The 17,843-nt window shown below is 45.0% G+C and overlaps 1 protein-coding gene across 4 annotated transcripts in view; it reads left to right on the top strand.

Annotated features, from left to right (window-relative positions):
• The window catches only part of LOC144122121 (rifampicin phosphotransferase-like), a 798,972-nt gene that overhangs the window by 511,817 nt on the left and 269,312 nt on the right, over positions 1–17,843 (top strand). For all 4 annotated transcript variants that reach the window (XM_077655660.1, XM_077655659.1, XM_077655661.1 and 1 more), the window contains exons 17-18: positions 3,897–3,961; positions 7,391–7,538. In XM_077655660.1, the coding sequence (XP_077511786.1) occupies positions 3,897–3,961; positions 7,391–7,538 (213 nt within the window). The remainder of the gene's footprint in view (positions 1–3,896; positions 3,962–7,390; positions 7,539–17,843) is intronic.

Below are 17,843 nucleotides of genomic sequence, written 5' to 3'. Positions count from 1 at the left end.
ATTAGTCAGCCACTTACGCATTTATGCAACCTGATTTTGAGTACCGGAATATTTTCAGATAAATTAAAAATTGCTAAAGTCTCCGTCATACACAAGGGAGGGGATGGAAATGATATAAAAAATTATAGGCTAAGTTCGGTCCTACCAATACTCTCGAAAGTAGTCGAAAAAGTTGCAAACATCAGGCTACTAAACTTCTGCAAGTGAAACGATATCATCGCCGAGCAGCAATATGGATTCCAGAAAGAGAAATCTAGTGACATGGCGCTAATAAAAGTTAAAGACAAGATAATACAAAATACACAATTTTGAGCAAAAATATCCAGAAAGAGAAATCTAGTGACATGGCGCTAATAAAAGTTAGACAAGATAATACACAATACACAATTTTGAGCAAAAATATATATAATAGGTGTTTTTCTAGACTTTAAAAATGCATTCGACTCCGTTAGGCACAATATTTCACTATACAACTTGTATAAATATGGCATTAGATGAATGGCTTTCACATTACTAAAGAATTACCTCTTAAATCGTCACCAGTACACGAATATTACAAATGCAAAGTCCAGCTTAGGTCAGATACAGTGGGAGTTCCGCAAGGATCAATCCTTGGACCACTGTTATTTCTGTTTTATATAAATGATATAATTAACGTGCCGTCTACACCAGAAATAATACTGTACGTTGATGATACCAATGTATTCGTCTGCGGACAAGATCTCGAAGTCCTCGAAGTAGAAACCAATGTATGGCTGGAAATTTGTCTACGTGGCTCCACGGTAATGAACTAGAGTTAAACACTAAAAAAACAAAGCACATTTTATTCCGCGCTCGTAACAAGTGTATAAAACAAGAAATACTTATCCAATTTCGCGATGAATCTATCGAACGTGTAATACCACATAAACTTCTTGGTGTCATATTTCACGAACATCCAGACTGGTCACCTCACATTGAGAAAGTTCGCATTGGTATCTCTAGGTCCATTGGTATCATGTATAAAACAGAAGACCTTTTGCCTATCTGGCTAAAGAAAGAACTATACTACTCGCTGGTACATTTGCGTTTCCACTATTGTCTTCTTGTCTGGGTCACAGCACCTTAAACAAGCATCGAAAACATATACTTATTACAAAAGAAATTTTTGCGACTAATACATAATGCACCATACCTTAGCCACACGGCCTCATTGTTTAGAAAACACCAATTTCTTACACTGTGGAATGTGACAATTGACAAGATAGCGTTAGGCACTTACGTGCAAATGCATTCCGATCCTACTGCTTTTTGTCATCAGTATCTAACGAAAACAGACACCTACAACACCCGGCAAATATGTTATAATAAGGAAAAAAATACGCACAAACTACGGCACTCATAAACTTAGCTACAGAATTTCCATTCTTATAAATGATCACCATCCTGCTGTAAGGATTATTCAAGAAAGTAAATCATTGCAAGCTTTCAAAAATAGCACCACTGTGTATCTGTTGTCACTGCAGGCATGACCACTTTTTTGCTTTTATTCTGTTGTTTCTCGCAGTATTTGTCGAACTGTTGTACATATATGCTCAATATTAAATAACTTTAGTTTCAATGTTAACCAATCCACTCTGTATTTCCTCGTTTAGTGTTTATTTTATACGCTGAATGTCTTGTGCTCTCGACTGGGAGCAAGAAGGGCGCAGACTCTTTGTCAGACATCCATTTGCCTTTTGGTCTGCGCCCTAGGTAACTGTACCACACGTCGCCTGAATAAATTCTTCGAATCTTTGACTCTTTGACAATGACAATCAACATGCTTGTTTCATAATCAAGGCAAAAACAATATAATTCACACTGATTGCAGTAAATGTGCCACCCTCCTCTAGATTGGACTGCGAAAGACTGAAGGCCATCATGGAGGCAACCCGTGCTCCATCTATCACTAGTGGCCATTCTACCATTTTCTGTGGGGAAGTACCAGATTTAACGACAAATGAAGGAATCTGGCGTCATTTCCTTCCGCCGTTGATCTCCGTGCAATGAATGACAGGAGTCCGACTTACATGCGCGGCTGTTCCTACAGCAGTTGCCTGGATCTGACATCAGCTTCGATGTCTTTGCACCGGACTGTTCGCTGGTTTTGTTATTTTGAGACTCATGGGAGTGATGACATTCCTAATTATCTCAAAATAAATGGACTTGGTGCGTTCGCCCCGGCTAAGCTCGCGCACATTGACTTGACTGTATTTCGGAAGCATATGGAGGAGGCGTCCAAGGGACCCGTACTCGCAAGCTGGAGGAGATCATATTTAATGCTATGAATGTTACAACAAGTCACATCACGTCATGAAGAATACGCACCGAATTTAATGTCGAAAAAGAACGCCTACGTGCTCTTCGGCGGCGAATAGAAAAGTGATACAACGAACCAAGTGCTGGAATGATCTAAGAGATGCTAGACGTGTGCAGAAAAAAATCAAGCGTAGATTGCAGAGGCTGGCGTACCAGCGCTGGACGCCCTACTGTCAGCACTTGGATCCCTCAAAGCCCATGTTCTTCATCTGGCGGACTGTGCGGGGCCTTTGTATGCTTCCACAGCAAAGACAGCCATTCAATGGGTTGGCTGTCTATCAAGATCGACAGGAGATTGAGGTCGCAACAGACTTCAGCAAGAACATTGCGTGTGTAACGACTACCTCGAATTTCTGGCGTGTTCCTTCTGCGTTATGGGAACATCTATTAATGTCCTTTTTTCTCGTGAGGAACTCGACGCTGCTCTTGCGGGATCTAGGCGTTCGACATCACCAGGGCCAGATGGAATCACATATGGTGTGCTCTCCCACATTGCCAACGACGCGCGTGTAGAGCTGCTCAAACATTATAAACACTCTGGGCTCGGCGGCGTTGTTCATGAAGAATGTAAATCCAGTCAGCGGATGCCCCTACTAAAACCAGGGAAATCTCCACTCGAGCTCACATTGTACAGGCCAATAGCTTTGGCCACTTTCACGGGAAAAGTCACGGAGAGAATGATTTTGACGCGTGTTGAATGGTATCTTGGGCACTATAAAAAATATTCCAATGCAAAAGCCGGTTTTCGGCAGGGTTGCTCCTCCATTGACAACGCTGTTGATCCCGTATCCGCGGCTCAGCAGCAGAGGCGAATGTAACGTTTGTCCGTGGCACTCTTTCTTGATGTGAAAGGTGCCAACGACAACGTGGCCCAAGAAGCCATCCTTGATGCGCTGGAAACAGTGGGCATCGGTGGTCGGATGTTTGCATCGACAGAGAGCTATCTGTTTTCTTTCAAAATGCACGAAAGATATGTTCTATTTTTTTTCATTTTTCTGCACTCCAATCAGATTTACCTTTCATAGTACTTCGGTTCTTGTTGTCAATTACACTGCTGTTTAAACATAGCACCTGACACTGTGTTTCGGACCCATTTTGCTTAACTGGCCAGAGTTCGCATTTTGTTACGTCTGAATTGAATTGTCTTCTTGACTCACCTCGTATGATGTACATAAGAATTGGATAGATCATGCCACAATATCACAGCCATTCCTGCTATGTCTCTAGTGCAGATAACAGGTGTATTTTGCTCTGCTAGTTGAACCTAATTCTTAGCCCGTGGTCACAGTGGCGAGCTACATTGAACGACCGTTTTTCTAGGACTTTCAACCCTGACTATTCTTGTGCTTTGTGCCATGGCGCTCTTTGGCCACAGATGCCCTTACGCCATAAACATTCAACATTATCTTCCTCATCTTATAGCAATTCTAGCACGGCAGGCATAACTTTAGGTAAATAACAGTGTGCACGACCATTACAGTGCTGCAGCGGAGCACACTGTGTTGTAATAGCGGCCGCCATTGGTTCCAACTGGATGTTTTGAACATATTCCGCAGGTCATCAAGACCGTGGCGAAGTGCTGGTCGTCGCAGTTCACCCACATTGCGTGCGGCTACAAAAGGTGAGCACGAGGCTGCGGATGCATGGCTGCACCAGTGCCGGAAATGGGCTCGTACACTCTTCTATAATCTCTTTAAAGGCCCCAAAACGCTCGCAGAGTGGTCTTCAATCAGACGCTGGTGTCATATAATTTTGACACTTAATTGGATGATGAAAAGCCATTCCACACCCAGTGGGAGGTAACGAGGTGCAGAAGACAATGTCATGCTACGTTTATCGAACATTACTGGTGCCACTTTCAAAGAATATACTACAGATGAAAAAAGTAACAGACCCCCCCCCCCCAAGTTCTCAACCGTGCCACTTGGCATGTGGGTGCCACCTTACGCTGCACTCCTGGTGTCGAGACCGGCGCAGGGTTAGTTATTTTGACCCTGATAGTACATTGGAAAGTGCTACCTGCAACGTGATGGGCAAGGTAGGTATTTACGACATCAGATTAATCAGCCTTGATCAGCATAAAATACTTTTAGGTGCCAGCGCAAAAAATTTTATTAAAGTTTGACCAGCGTGAACCATCGAGAAGTGGCTTTCGCTAATCGCCGACAACTTAAACGCATTACGGAGGCGGCTGTGAAGCGCAGCGGCTCTCAGTGAAGCAAGGCCACTGGCGGGGTGTCTTCAAAAAACCCCCGGGCGAGACAAAACATGGCCATGGATGGGCCCCACATGCTTTTACCGCCTCGCATTTGTATGAGCAGAATTTTCGTTGAGAATCTCGCGTAGTTTGCCTCAACACCGAAATTATTACTCCCCAGAAGGTCGCCCATACATTTATTGCGTAAAAGGTAAAAATATGAATAAAGCGACCGTTTTTTATGGTAAAATTCGAATTTACGGAAAAGGAAAATGAGCTGAACCTTCCTTTTGCTTATTATTCTTCCTGCGGCTTTCCTACTTCCAATATTGGCTTCATTATTCTACGCCAAATATGCGTCGGGAAAATGACAATGCGTAACTTCAAGCGAACAGTACGCGTTATCACCACTACATTTAGAACATGCAAAAAACTCGTTCGCAGCGAGTAGATTAACCAAACAGCCATGTTTTCTCCAGCAGGCATCGGTGTGTTCTACTTGATCAAAGGAAACTCTTTGTTGGCGTTGAGTTAAACAATACAATTTTAGGCAGCGGTGTCTTGTTGCATGTTATAGTAATTATATAGAAAGCGAGGGGAACGAACAGTGATGCAAGAAAGGTGTAAAGGGGCCAGCGATGACTTCAATTACGTTTTATATAACGAAATGCCAATCTTTAGACAAACAAACGCTCTTTCAAACAGAAATAGAAATAAGAACCAATAGAGCTGAACCAATACTAGTAGCGTCCGTGATCTATTAGTGCATGTGTCTGAAGGAAAAGGGGCGAAAGAAAACTTAGTAGAAAAAAGTTTTCCAGTTTCACTCTATGAAATTGTGTGCTTGGTCCCGGTCGGTTCGAAGGTTAAAAGTATAAAGCCTAACGTAAGGATCCAAGGTTTTTTGGCACGCGTGTTAGCGCGTTGGAAGCAGTAAACAACCGAAGTCAGGTGGCATTTAGTTCTATTTAGTGCCCTTCTCGGCACTAAATAGCACCGACCGATAAAATGTTGCCGAAAACACATTCCATCTATTCCCCAATTTCAATGAACCCCTTATTTAACGTGCGTCCGATATCAGAAAGAAACTGTGCCTTTACGGTTTGTTTATTAACATAGCGCTCAATAGTGGAGAAAAGTTTGAGAAAAAAATGATGACAACATAAAGCGCATTATGCTGATCGCTATTTTTTTTCCATAAGATGGAGAATAAACAGTTTCTGTAGAAAGGTGCAGTAGAGTTTGCAGCACCTTGAAGGCTGTGACCGGAGTGACCGTCTCTTTCCTACTGTAACTGTACGCATGTCACGCACCGCTGGCGCTGGTGGATGCCCGTGACTTGGCCTGTGAAAGGTGCTTAATGTGTTTGTTAAAGTAGCACAAGGTATCGAAAATTGTTCCTTAGAAACGTTTACGCAGTGCGACAAATTAAAAGGCGCCTTGACAGGGTAGTCTGGCAATGAAAAGCGCAAACCCATAAAAAGAGACAGTTAATATGCCGTTTTCCTTCGCATTAACCCGGTATCTTCCACTGCATGTGCAGTAAGCGAAATATCCGGTTACACCTGGAAATCTAGGTTCTGCTCTTATCGATATCTGTATTAACGCGACAAAAAATACTTGGGCAACTACGATTTGTATGAATTTTTACTTTTTATTGTCGAAACACCGTGTGGACTTATTAAGAAGGGGTAGATGCACTTATTGTATATATATATATATATATATATATATATATATATATATATATATATATATATATATATATATATATATATATATATATATATATATATATATATATATATATATATATATATATATAAGCAGAGGGTGAAGGTCGGATGGATCCGACGCAAGAGAGTGGGCGCACGGAGGAAAAAGTAACAATCTTTATTCTAACTTTTCGACAGGGTCTGTTCTTTCCTGGTCGAAACGTTAGAATAAAGATTGTTACTTTTTCCACCATGCGCCCACTCTCTTGCGTCTATGTTGTACCGGATCCATCCGATCTTCACCCTCTGCCCCACATTTCCTTTACCTTGTCTGCTAATAGCTTAACGGGGGTCTCGGTTCTGGCAGTCTTGTTGCCATAGGTAGCATAAGAGGGCTCTCGCACAGTTTCCGCCCTCGCCGTTAGATGACGTTCTACGTCACACTCGCGGTATTACAGGACGTGCTACGTCCACCGCTATGGTCGAGGGTGGCGCTGGTGAACACTCTCAAGGTTCGCTTACACCAAGTAAACATAAATACCCACGAGAGCAGCAGATTGGACAGCCGTCACCGTACCTCAGTTGGTAAGAGCACCGGACGCGATATTCGGAGGTCGTGGTTTCGGATCCCACCGGCGGCATGGTTGTTTTTTCTGCTGCTTTATAAGTAATTTTCTTTAAGCGATTTAATAAATAAGTATTATTATCCCACTGATAAGCATAACACATTAAAAAAATAACGTTCCCCTATGCACCTTGGTTTCGGTGACTGTTAGCTCCCTTCATAAATATATATATATAAAATCAACCAGCGTATTTGCACTTGGTACCAGCTCTGCTGGCGGCAAAGTAAGTTGGAAAAGTAGCATAAAGAATAACTGCACCAAATGGTGTCCATTTTTCTCCGAGTTCTGCAGGGAAGCTTGACGAGCGTGAAATGTGCGAGCCCAACGCTTTAGTGAACCTGGACAGACCGCTTCTTTCTCTAGGGGCCTGCGTAAGTGGCACCGCTTCGCTTGGGGGATTTGTTAAACCCTTTCAATGTGTTTGAGGAATAAATAATCTGTGCCGTGCATTAGTTGTGCGTGTGCGAGACAGCCGTCGCATCATGGTTTCTGCCATGGGTTCTTTGGCGCAGGCGCTACGGCCAGCGGCTGCGCTCCCCGATGGCCGTGGTGGTGCAGGCTATGGCGCCGGCGGCCGTGGCGGGCGTCCTCTTCACCTGCGACAGCCGCACGGGCGACTCCCGGCGCATCCTCATCACGGCCAACCACGGGCTCGGAGACGTGCGTACAACGCCTCCTCTCGGTCGGCACTGCTGTCCACGAGGTCTATCTGCTGGCTTTCGCCGTCGCGTTGGGCCTGCTGGCAGTACAGTCATGCCACCGCCATTACTCGCTTATGAGAACACGCAATATAAAAGTACTTTGCATGCTCATTCATAACTCCATACCGCCGAGATAGGGCACTATCCCGGAGGAAAAATTGGCAATAGCAAAGAAGAAAGTTAAAGTAATCGCCCGGTGGGGCAGAGGGCACCAAGCAGATACTGCGGCACAACGTCAGCGCTGGGATGGGCGTTTTTCTGTGTAGAATGCACCTAACGTCTGATGAACTTGTCGGTTGCGCGGATTATGTTCGTTGTAGTTGTGGTTCGTAGTAGATGGACTTGTCATTTTACAGCCAGATATACGAAGTCCAATGAAAGGGCCTTGATTTCTTACAACTATGCTCGTCGTTCGGGCTGGTTGGTCTCGTTGGACAGCTAGGGCGAGGGGCGCTAAAAGACGAGGACGAAGGTGCCGCGCAACCGCCGCGGTTCCGTTCTCTGTCTTGGTGACGTGGCCCAGCAACCCAGGCTTCGGGGTTGTGGCTAAGTATCTGGCGGTGTTGCGCTAGCTTCCTAATTTCTCCTTCTTTTTGTCTGTGCCTGCTTGCTCCTGTTCTGGGGTGATCGGGCGATGGACGAGAGCTTAATGTCTACTTCTCCCGGCCAGGGGTTTTCCCCTTGGTCGGCATCTCTTCCTCATGACCAGCTCCCAATTGATCTCTTTTTGCGGAATGGTGTTTCGAGAATTCCGGTTCCTTTAGTGCCTTTCGATGCAGGCGCCATCCGACTGAACAACCCGGAGGCAGTGCTGGCGGCCCTTCAGTCCACATCGAAGCACTTTATGCACATTGCCAATGTCCGGCAGTTCGGCAGGGGTGGTATTTTGTGCAGGTCGCCGGATAGACTGTATTGAAGACCTTCTAAAGTGTACGACCTTCGTCGACCACCCGGTGAGCGCATTCATTCCGCCTCATCTAGCATGTTCCAAGGGCTTGGTCCGAGGGGCGGACTCTCGATTGAGCCCTGCGGAAACGCTTGAGAACCTCTCGCCTGCAGGAGTGATTGCTGTCCATCGATGCAGCAGGATGGTTGACGGAGTAAAAATTCCTACGGAGTCCGTCATTGCCATATTTGCAGGAATATTTTGCCCGTCAGAGATTAAGGTGTGGCCAGTGGTTTTTCGAGTAGATGCCGTTAACTCTCGGCCCCTTCAGTGTCCAAACTGCTGGCGTTTTGGCCACAGCGGCAAAGCCTGCAAATCAGCCTTACGCTGCTGTGCCCGTGGGGAACGTCATTGCAGAGAGGAATTTCCTGAACAGCAAGAGAAATGTTGTTTGTGTAGCGGTGCTCACCCTGCTGATTCACCTGACTGTCCTGCACGAGCAAAAGAAGTTCAGGTTCTCGAGGTTAGAGACAAGCGCAGATGCACGCGGAGAGAGGCTTTTGCCGCAGTCAAGGAGAGAGCCTCAGGCTACTCTAGTGTGGCCGCCAAATGCCCACCCATAATGGATTCTAGTTGGTCCCAGGCTATTATGCGGCAGTTGAGAAAGCTGTGGCAAATGCAATGGATCGCATTATGGAAACTGTGTCCGCGTGCATTTCGCAGGACATAGCTGCACAGATGACCAATCTTCTACAGGCGTCCACCGCTCCGCTCTTGTCTTCTTTGGCTTCGGAAGCTACCCCTCCTTCTGTAGTAATCGATTCCGCTCCACAGGGACAAAAACAATGTGAGCAACAAAAGACCTCTCATGCCTCTCCTTCGACCAGCGTTATGGTCTCCTCCTCTATAGACTGTATGGATATGGAGTCTGATCTCCGCGTCCAGAAACGAAGTGGGTCTGCTCTGAATATTGCAGGCCCATCTTGCCCCCAATCAAAGACAAAGAAAAGTAACGCAATTCAAAATGCTAAGACCAGGATTTTAGAAAAGGCAGTCGCGGCTGCGGCACTCCCGCCAAGATAGGGTTCTTAAGTGTATTACAGTGGAATTGTCGATCTTTATTCTCAGCTTGAACAGATTTAAATTGCCTATGCAATCAGCTTCTACCAGATTTAGTTGCTTTACAAGAAACATGGCTGACTTCAAATTTCAATTATAATCTCAAGAATTACCATCCTTTCCGGCTTAACCGGTCATCACGGGGGGAGGGTTGTTAGTGCTCATCTCTACAAATTTTTGCCACAGGGCATGCATTTCTTTCCAATATGCGGACAATGAATGTGAAATCCTTGCTGTTGACCTCAGCGTCCCAGGTCACCAGCCCTTTACGGTAGCTAATGCATATTTCCCGTCTGGTGTGCGTGACACTCGGCCCCTTGACTCATTCATGTGTAGTAGCCGATCTCAGGTTCTATTAATTGGAGACTTCAATTCGCACCACATGGCGTGGGGGTTTAAAACAGACAGCTTTGGTTCTAGACTATTTGATTGGGCTTCTGAAAGCAACTTGCTTTGCAACAATTCCGGATTGCCTACGTTTGTTCGGAGCCAATGCCGCTCTGCCTTGGATTTAACTTTTTCCTCCCTAGGAGTCTCTGTTATGTCTTGGGCGCCTGTTCACAATGCAACAAGCAGTGATCATGTACCGATTAGTTTCAAGTTTGCGTGTAAATTAACTCTTCCTGAGCGACATCAGCGCACGTTAATAAATTACAGTTGCTTTAAAGACACGCTGAAATCAGCCCTCCAAATCACTTCAGACACTTGCGTACCGACGAGTACCGAAAGCAGGGCTGCACATCTATGTTCAGTACTCGACCATAAAAGGCAAAAGTCTGAATTTTTGGTTAAGAGAACCAAGGGTGCAATCGCGAACAATTGGTGGAAGGCTGAGTGCACGCGTGCATATAGACGACGGAAAGCAGCTTGGAAGAAACTTCTCATCAATCAATGCTCAAAAAATTGGTTGGATTATAAGTATGTTGCAGCAACATTTACGCGCACCGTCGCCCGTGCAAAGGAGGAGTATAATACAAATCATTACAATTTTCTTTCACAACCAGGAAATAAACGAGCTTTGTTTAATTTCATGAGGCGCAACAAGGTGATTCCACCAGCTGCCAACTTTGAATCTCTCGTTCAGTCCCCTGCTGACATCGCAAAGGCCTTAGAGGATATTGCGTGTGGCTTAGAGCTTCGCTTTACATCTGCCTTACCTTCTACTGTATTTACATGCACCTCAAGTGATTTGACTGATGTCTCTATGCCTGAGCTGTCGCAAATTTTTCTGCGCTTATCCCCAGCGGCTCCTGGCCCCGATAAAGTCACTTCATCTATGATCAAAATTTTCTTCAATGAATCTCCTGCAGACCTGTTGGCTCTAGTTAACCATTCTAGTAAAGGTCTTTGGATACCGCATGAGTGGCGTCTTGCTGAAATAGTTCCACTGCTTAAAAAGCAAGGGGAGGGCTTAACTTTAGACAATATAGGCCCTATTTTCTTAACATCGAACCTGGTGAAATTGGTGGAAAGGGTCCTTCTCAGCCGTGTCATGTCATTCATTTCAGAAAATGCTATATTGAACCCATGTCAAATTGGTTTCAGGCCCTGTTGTTCAAATTGGTGTGCTCATACTGACCTAGAGAGTCGTATTAAATTAGCTCGCAATAGAAAACAGTTTGCGGCTCTTGTCACCTTGGATGTCAGTAAAGCATACGACAGCGTTGAGCACTCGACTCTATTGCTAAGATTACAGGAACTGAACTTCCCATGCTATTTTGTAGCCTAGATTTCTGCTTTTTTGGAAAATAGAGAATTTTACTGCTGCCAAAATGGTGTTTCCTCAAGGAGATTTCCACAGACAAGAGGTGTACCGCAAGGATCACTTCTCTCACCTGTTGTTTTTAACATTTTTCTAAGCTCAATTCCATGCATTCAAAATGTGAACACTTATGTGTACGCCGACGATATTGCATTTTTTGCAACAGCAGGTGACATTCACACTCTTTATCGAACACTGCAAAATTACCTCAATGTTCTTGACAGCTAGTTAGGAAGAATTCATCTGTCCCTTAATGTGAAGAAATGCGCATTGTTAGTATTTCCAGTTTCTGTTCCTGTAAATATCTACCTGGTCTATAGAAATAACATAATACCTCAAGTTCAGACGGTGAAGTAACTCGGAGTAATATACGACTATACTCTTTCCTGGCGGCCACACATTGAGCAACTTTCTGCAAAAGGAGTTCGGGCTATTGGAATCCTGCGTAGGCTTTGTAGTGCTAGCTCAGGTATGAGAAGGCATACACTTCTGCTGATTTATAAAATGTACGTCCGCCCAAGTTATGGAGTTCGGGTGTGTTTTATTCTCGGGAGATCCTGCCTATAAACTTCGTCCTCTTGTGCTGTTGGAGCGTGAGGCGTTGCGCCTTTGTCTTGGGCTTCCAAAATATGTCACCAATGCTGTTCTGCACCTTGAGGCGCGAATGCCATCGTTACCAGCTAGGTTTCTCCTTTTAACAGTTCAAACATTTTTAAAATTGTGCGACTCACCTCTTCACGCTTCCAGTATAATATTTCTTAGTCAACCTTCCGCCTTTTTTAGTGCTGCCTGGTCTCGTTTTCATACCCCGCAGGTATGTTACGTGCAGTCCCTCCTTGATCCCATAAATATTCATTTCACAGATGTCCGCCAATTGTATCACAACTCATCATCTGTCCAGATTGAATTCGATGACATTTTCCCATCGAATGCAAAGCTGCAGCCCTTCCCGCTTCTTCAGGGTCTGTTGCAATAGTTCAGCTTCAGTAGACACATTATGGTCAGCGTTTGAAAGAATTATTCAGCACTGCTTATCAGCATATATTCCCACAAAGGTCAAGCCGGTGCATAAGAAAAACCCTTGGATAACAAGAAAAATTATACAATTAAAGCGCCAGACTGCAAGACATAGGAAACTGAGGAATAAACTGCCGCTACCCGTCTACACTGATAAATTACGCGAAAAGTCTCATGCACTAAAGGCAGCTATAAAAAAGGCTAAAGATGAGTACATGAACGTCACCCTAAGTAATTTTATCAAAGTATCTCCTTCCAAGTTTTGGCGGTACCTCAATTCGAATTCACGTCAGGACAGTAATCCACCACCCGCCGAGGCTATCGCGAAGGCTACAGACTTCAATGATTACTTTATATCAGTATTTACGCACGACAATGGAAAAAAACCTGACCTAGAATATCCTCCGAGTAACACAGCAAAAATAGATGATTTGATCATAAATGAATCGGGCATTCTTTCCCTCTTACTTGAAATAGACCCTAAAAAATCCGGTGGTCCCGACAACATACCAAATGCATTTCTTAAGCGTTACGCGGAATGGATGTCAAAGTTCTTGCTGATTATTTTTGAAAAATCACTGCAAACAGGCGAAATCCCGGAGAAATGGAAAATTGCCAAGGTCATTCCTATACATAAATCGGGCAACATTACCAACGCATCCAATTATCGACCAATCTCGCTTACTTGTACAACATGCAAAATCCTCGAACATTTAATTCTGAAACATATCCTATCATTTCTAGAAAAAAATAACATAATTGTGCCTAACCAGCATGGCTTTAGAAAAGGTTTGTCTACGACTACTCAATTAATAGAGACAATTCACGACCTAGCGTTTACAATAGACAAATGTGGCCAAACAGACATGATATTCTTAGACTTTTCGAAAGCGTTCGATCGGGTCTCCCACCCTAAGCTCCTCCAAAAACTTTTCCATTATCTCGGTGACAATAATATTACCAAATGGCTGAAAGGCTACCTTACAGGCCGGCGCCAATATGTACACTTTAAAGGGCATTCTTCAGATTGCGGCGATGTGATGTCTGGCGTGCCACAAGGCTCCGTTCTGGCCCCTGTCCTCTTTCTTCTTTTTATCAACGACCTGCATAATAGTACTAACATAACAGTAAGAATGTTTGCAGACGACTGCATCATTTACAAAGAAATAACCTGCCATGCAGACCAAGCAATTCTAAATAGTGCCCTTGAAAGCATAGCACAATGGTGTGAAACATGGCAGATGACGATTAATGTAGAAAAAACGGTTTGCATGACAGTAACAAATAAGAGAGCGGCAATAAATCTCCCTTATTATCTACAAGGACAGATGTTAAGGAAAGTAGAAGAATATAAATATTTAGGAGTAATAATTTCCTCGGATCTTAAATGGAACAAGCAGGTAGCCTATATTACTAATAAAGCACTGGCAGCTCTCTACTCGATTAAACGATCGCTTAAATCCGCATCAGTCGACACTAAGCTCTTAGCATACACTTCACTTGTTCGCTCCATAATGGACTATGGAATAATATGTTGGCTCCCCTTCCGCAAACAATACATAGAAAGATTAGAGGGCGTACAACGAAAAGCGGTCAGATTTATTTTTAACAAATATCGCCGTCATGACTCCCCTACACAGCTCTTAAGACAAGCCGACCTTCCCACTATACATAACCGAGCCAGACTACTGCGCCTCAAGTTTCTTTTCCTTCTGCTTAATGGCGGTATGAAAATCGATACGAGTAAGTACTTAATAAAGTCAAACACGCGCACTACCAGAACAAAACACCAACAGCACTTAACCGAGTACAGATTTCACAACGATATATTCAGGTACTCTTTCTTCCCACAAGCAATCCGTGAGTGGAATAGTCTGCCTTGCGATGCTGTCAACTGCGCATCACTCAAAGATTTCATCGCCAACATATCACGCTTTATTTTGCAATAACAACTACGATGCTGGTGCGCTAACTCTTGCACTCTTTTTTCCTTGCTGACGATGACATCCCGACTTTCTTATCTGACTCTCGCTTATTATATTTTTTAACCATGTTGCTCGTTTCTCATGACAGTATCATTCTTCAGCAGCTATTGTTTCATTTCTTGCTCCTTAAAAACTTGTCTGCATTTTTGTTACTGTGTTTTTTTTTTTTACCGTGCCGAAGTCCTCAAATATGCTACTTGCTCCTGTTTTGCTATTTTGTTTTACCTTTTGTATAATGCATATTGCCTTGTTGGACTACGATCGCCTTTGTGTTGGCACTTACTTGACCTGTGTTATTTTGTGTATGTGATGTCCCACTCCTGCGACGGCCTCAAATGTGAGGCCAGCAGTATGTTCAAATAAATAAATAAATAAATAAATAAATAAGACCACCTAAGGTCTTTTCCCTCTCATGTTCTTATTGCTACCGATGCCTCGCAGGATCGCGAGAAGGTAGGTGTGGGAATTGTTTCGCCTTTACTGGATTGGTCTTTTTCTCTCCGTCTTCCTGACTTCACTCCCATTTTTCTGGCTGAATTATTAGCAGTAATCTTAGCCTTACGAAAATTAGAAACTACCGTTTCCCAGGTTGTGGTTATGACTGACTCTCTGTCCATTTGCTCTTCCTTATCCTCACCCACTAAGTCTCGAGCATTACGCCTCTTTAGGTTCCTTATTCCGCTCCATCTAAATTCGGTAAGGTTGCTTTGGGTACCAGGTCACATGGGTTTTCACTTAAATGAGGTTGCAGATTCCTTAGCAAGAGCCTCTCTCTGCGGCCCAATTGTTGCTGTCCTACCAACGTGTGCATATACAGCTGCGGTGCGGTTTCGCAGCTACACAATATTTGAGGAATTTGCTGCCTCGACTCTTACATCATCTCCCAAATATCAGCATCTTCTGCATCCTCGGAGTAGCAAAGACTGGCGCTCACGCAGACTAGAGGTCTCTTTCACGCGCTTGCATTGCCGGGTTCCACTTCTAAATTTCTACCTTCACAGATCTGGCCTGGCGGCTTTCCCACTGTGCCCTTTTTGTGCCGAACCTGAGACAATAGATCATTTCCTGCTGTTCGGCCGCCGCTTCTCTCATTTGAGGAAGCGTCTTTTGCAAATTCCATTTCATCAACTGGGCTTGCGTGTGTCTTCCGCGGTTGTACTTTCAATTGGCGCTTCTTTGCTCGGACGAAGCGACAGGAGTGTGCGCTCTGCTGTGCAAAATTTTCTTCAAGAAACGCAGCGCCTCCCATTCTAATTTTTTCTTCCCGCTCTCAGTCAGTTCGACATTGGAACATTACAGGCATTGTATACTATTATGCACATTAAGCCATTGTCCCGTCTTCGATCTCCAAGTTAAAAGGACCCCTGTCCTTCCGTCTTCCAATCTGTCAGGCTACATCCTATTACCACTCCTTTTCCCGTCAAAACTTTCCTGTATCCAGCAATTAGCCGCCTGTGTCTTGGCCACTCCCCCGTAGTGGCTATGTGCCAGCAACGTCTGAGGCCTTCCTTCCTTCCTATCCCATTAGCTTTTGCGTTCGTCCTCGTCTTTTCGCGCTGCTTCCTCTAGACATTCTTACATCAGATCGTCATACGCGTCGGAACACGACGCTTTTCAAGCTTTCCAGAGCGGTCATACACAGCCTCCCATGTGTTCCGTGCCCGGGCCCAGCTCAAAAGCCGCCTTTCAAGCAAAATCAAGGCTACCAGCGCTCCTTGCAGCCGAAGTGTGAGGAGGTCCGGAGAAGGTTACACTACGCGCCAATGGGCGCGTGTTTCTGGTTCGCGCGCAGTTAAATCAGTTTGTTGCGAGCGGGCTGTCTGCGATGCGAATGCCTCATCACGGCCAGCGGCAAAAATAGGCGCGCCGCAATGAACCAGGCAATGAACGAGGTTTTAGGTATTTTTCGATGTGAGGGCCTCTTCTTGGCGAGCGCCTCATTCATCGCTGCACGCGTACTTATGCCGTCAGCCGAGAAGCGGCGCTTGCAGCCTTGATTAGTGCGACGGTCGGCATCCTTTGATCTTGGTGCCGATGAGCAGGCATGGAAAATGCAAGAGGCTATGGGTTATACTTTATGTTCCTCACCGAGGCCGTATGTGCCAACCGTTAAGCTGCTCTAAGCGAAGGACAAGATATAATTTATCATTGCTGGAACGTTTACGGCAGCTAGTGGCAGATCGGCCTCCTGGTCATCGTCATCACATTCTCTGCAGTAGGAAAGCACTCGTGCTGCGCGAACGGGTTCGTCAGTGTACGGCTGTGCGATTCCCGCGTCATGATCCCCTCGAACGAAGCCATCTCAAGCTAAATCATGTCCGGCCATCTTTGGAGCGCGTTGCTACAAATCCACATGATTCTAATCATGTTCGATAGTATCCTCAGCCGTAAATTGGCCCATAAAGTATGCTTTACAAATTCCATTCCTGATACACTCCGGAGTCAGTCCCATCCAGATGGCCTTCATTTTCACAAGAGCGAACGGATATCCGAACCGGTATATCGCCATCTGATCTATGAACTGCTATCGGCATGAGCTGGATGATGCAGTGACGATAGGACATCAGGAGCGTGAGAAGGAAACTCATGTACGGTGGCTGGATCTTGCACTTGGCATTTGGTGACGAGAAAGTTCTTACCACGACAGCTAGAGAAAGCAACACCTGATGCATTGCAGCGTTATCACGCACGAGGTGGAGCTCGTATTCTTTTCACAATGTTATGTTCAAGCTCAACAAGCCACCCAGCGAGCCAATTGTGCGCACTACTCAACGAGCCATTGAACCTCATGCTTGGTTGCACGCTTGTCGCGTGAAAACAAAAGTCACGCGTCATTCAGGCTTTTATGTTCGCTCTGGGGCGTACGAAAACGTAGCTCCTAAACCATCGCAGTGCGCGAGACTTATCGATGATAACGGGCCGTTGTTGGTCGCTGCCGTTCTTCCTCGTGCACACTTGAATGTTAACGTATTAAAAGTTTGCTGTGGCTTTCACCAGTGAAGGTTTCGCCTTTCAAGGCATGTGCTTTCTACGGAAGCATTTGGAAAAACTGTTCCGTTCTGTCGACAGTGCCTCGCCTACTTTTTTCTTGCATTTTATGGTCCCTACGTGCTTTTTGTAGGAAGCCGCGACACCCTCTCCACGTGCTTTTCGCAGGAGGGTGTCACGGCACCCGGAGCCGCTCTTCCATTTTCGCGCTTATCGGATGTTGAAGTTTTCAAATGTAAGGTCTCGCTTACTGCGCCACCTCGTTCGTTGTAAACGAGTTACATGGTCACAGTTGTTCGTTATGTATATATGGGACGCAGTCCCATTGCCCTAAGCATAATTTGACGCTACACCAGCTCCGTTCGTTAAAAGTGAACGTTCTTTATAACTGCGGCCGTTATAAGTGGGCTCGATGTACATGCGCTGCAATGCCCCTAACACGGAAAGCACATTTGTGAGACAAATGGGAAAACGAAAATTGGAGAGCCTGGTGGCGGGAAAACAGTT

This window comes from Amblyomma americanum, chromosome 2 (genome assembly GCF_052857255.1).
Source record: "Amblyomma americanum isolate KBUSLIRL-KWMA chromosome 2, ASM5285725v1, whole genome shotgun sequence".
Classification (NCBI taxonomy): domain Eukaryota; kingdom Metazoa; phylum Arthropoda; class Arachnida; order Ixodida; family Ixodidae; genus Amblyomma; species Amblyomma americanum.
The sequence above is the reverse complement of the archived record's forward strand: the minus strand, read 5'-3'. Positions and strand labels throughout refer to the sequence as shown.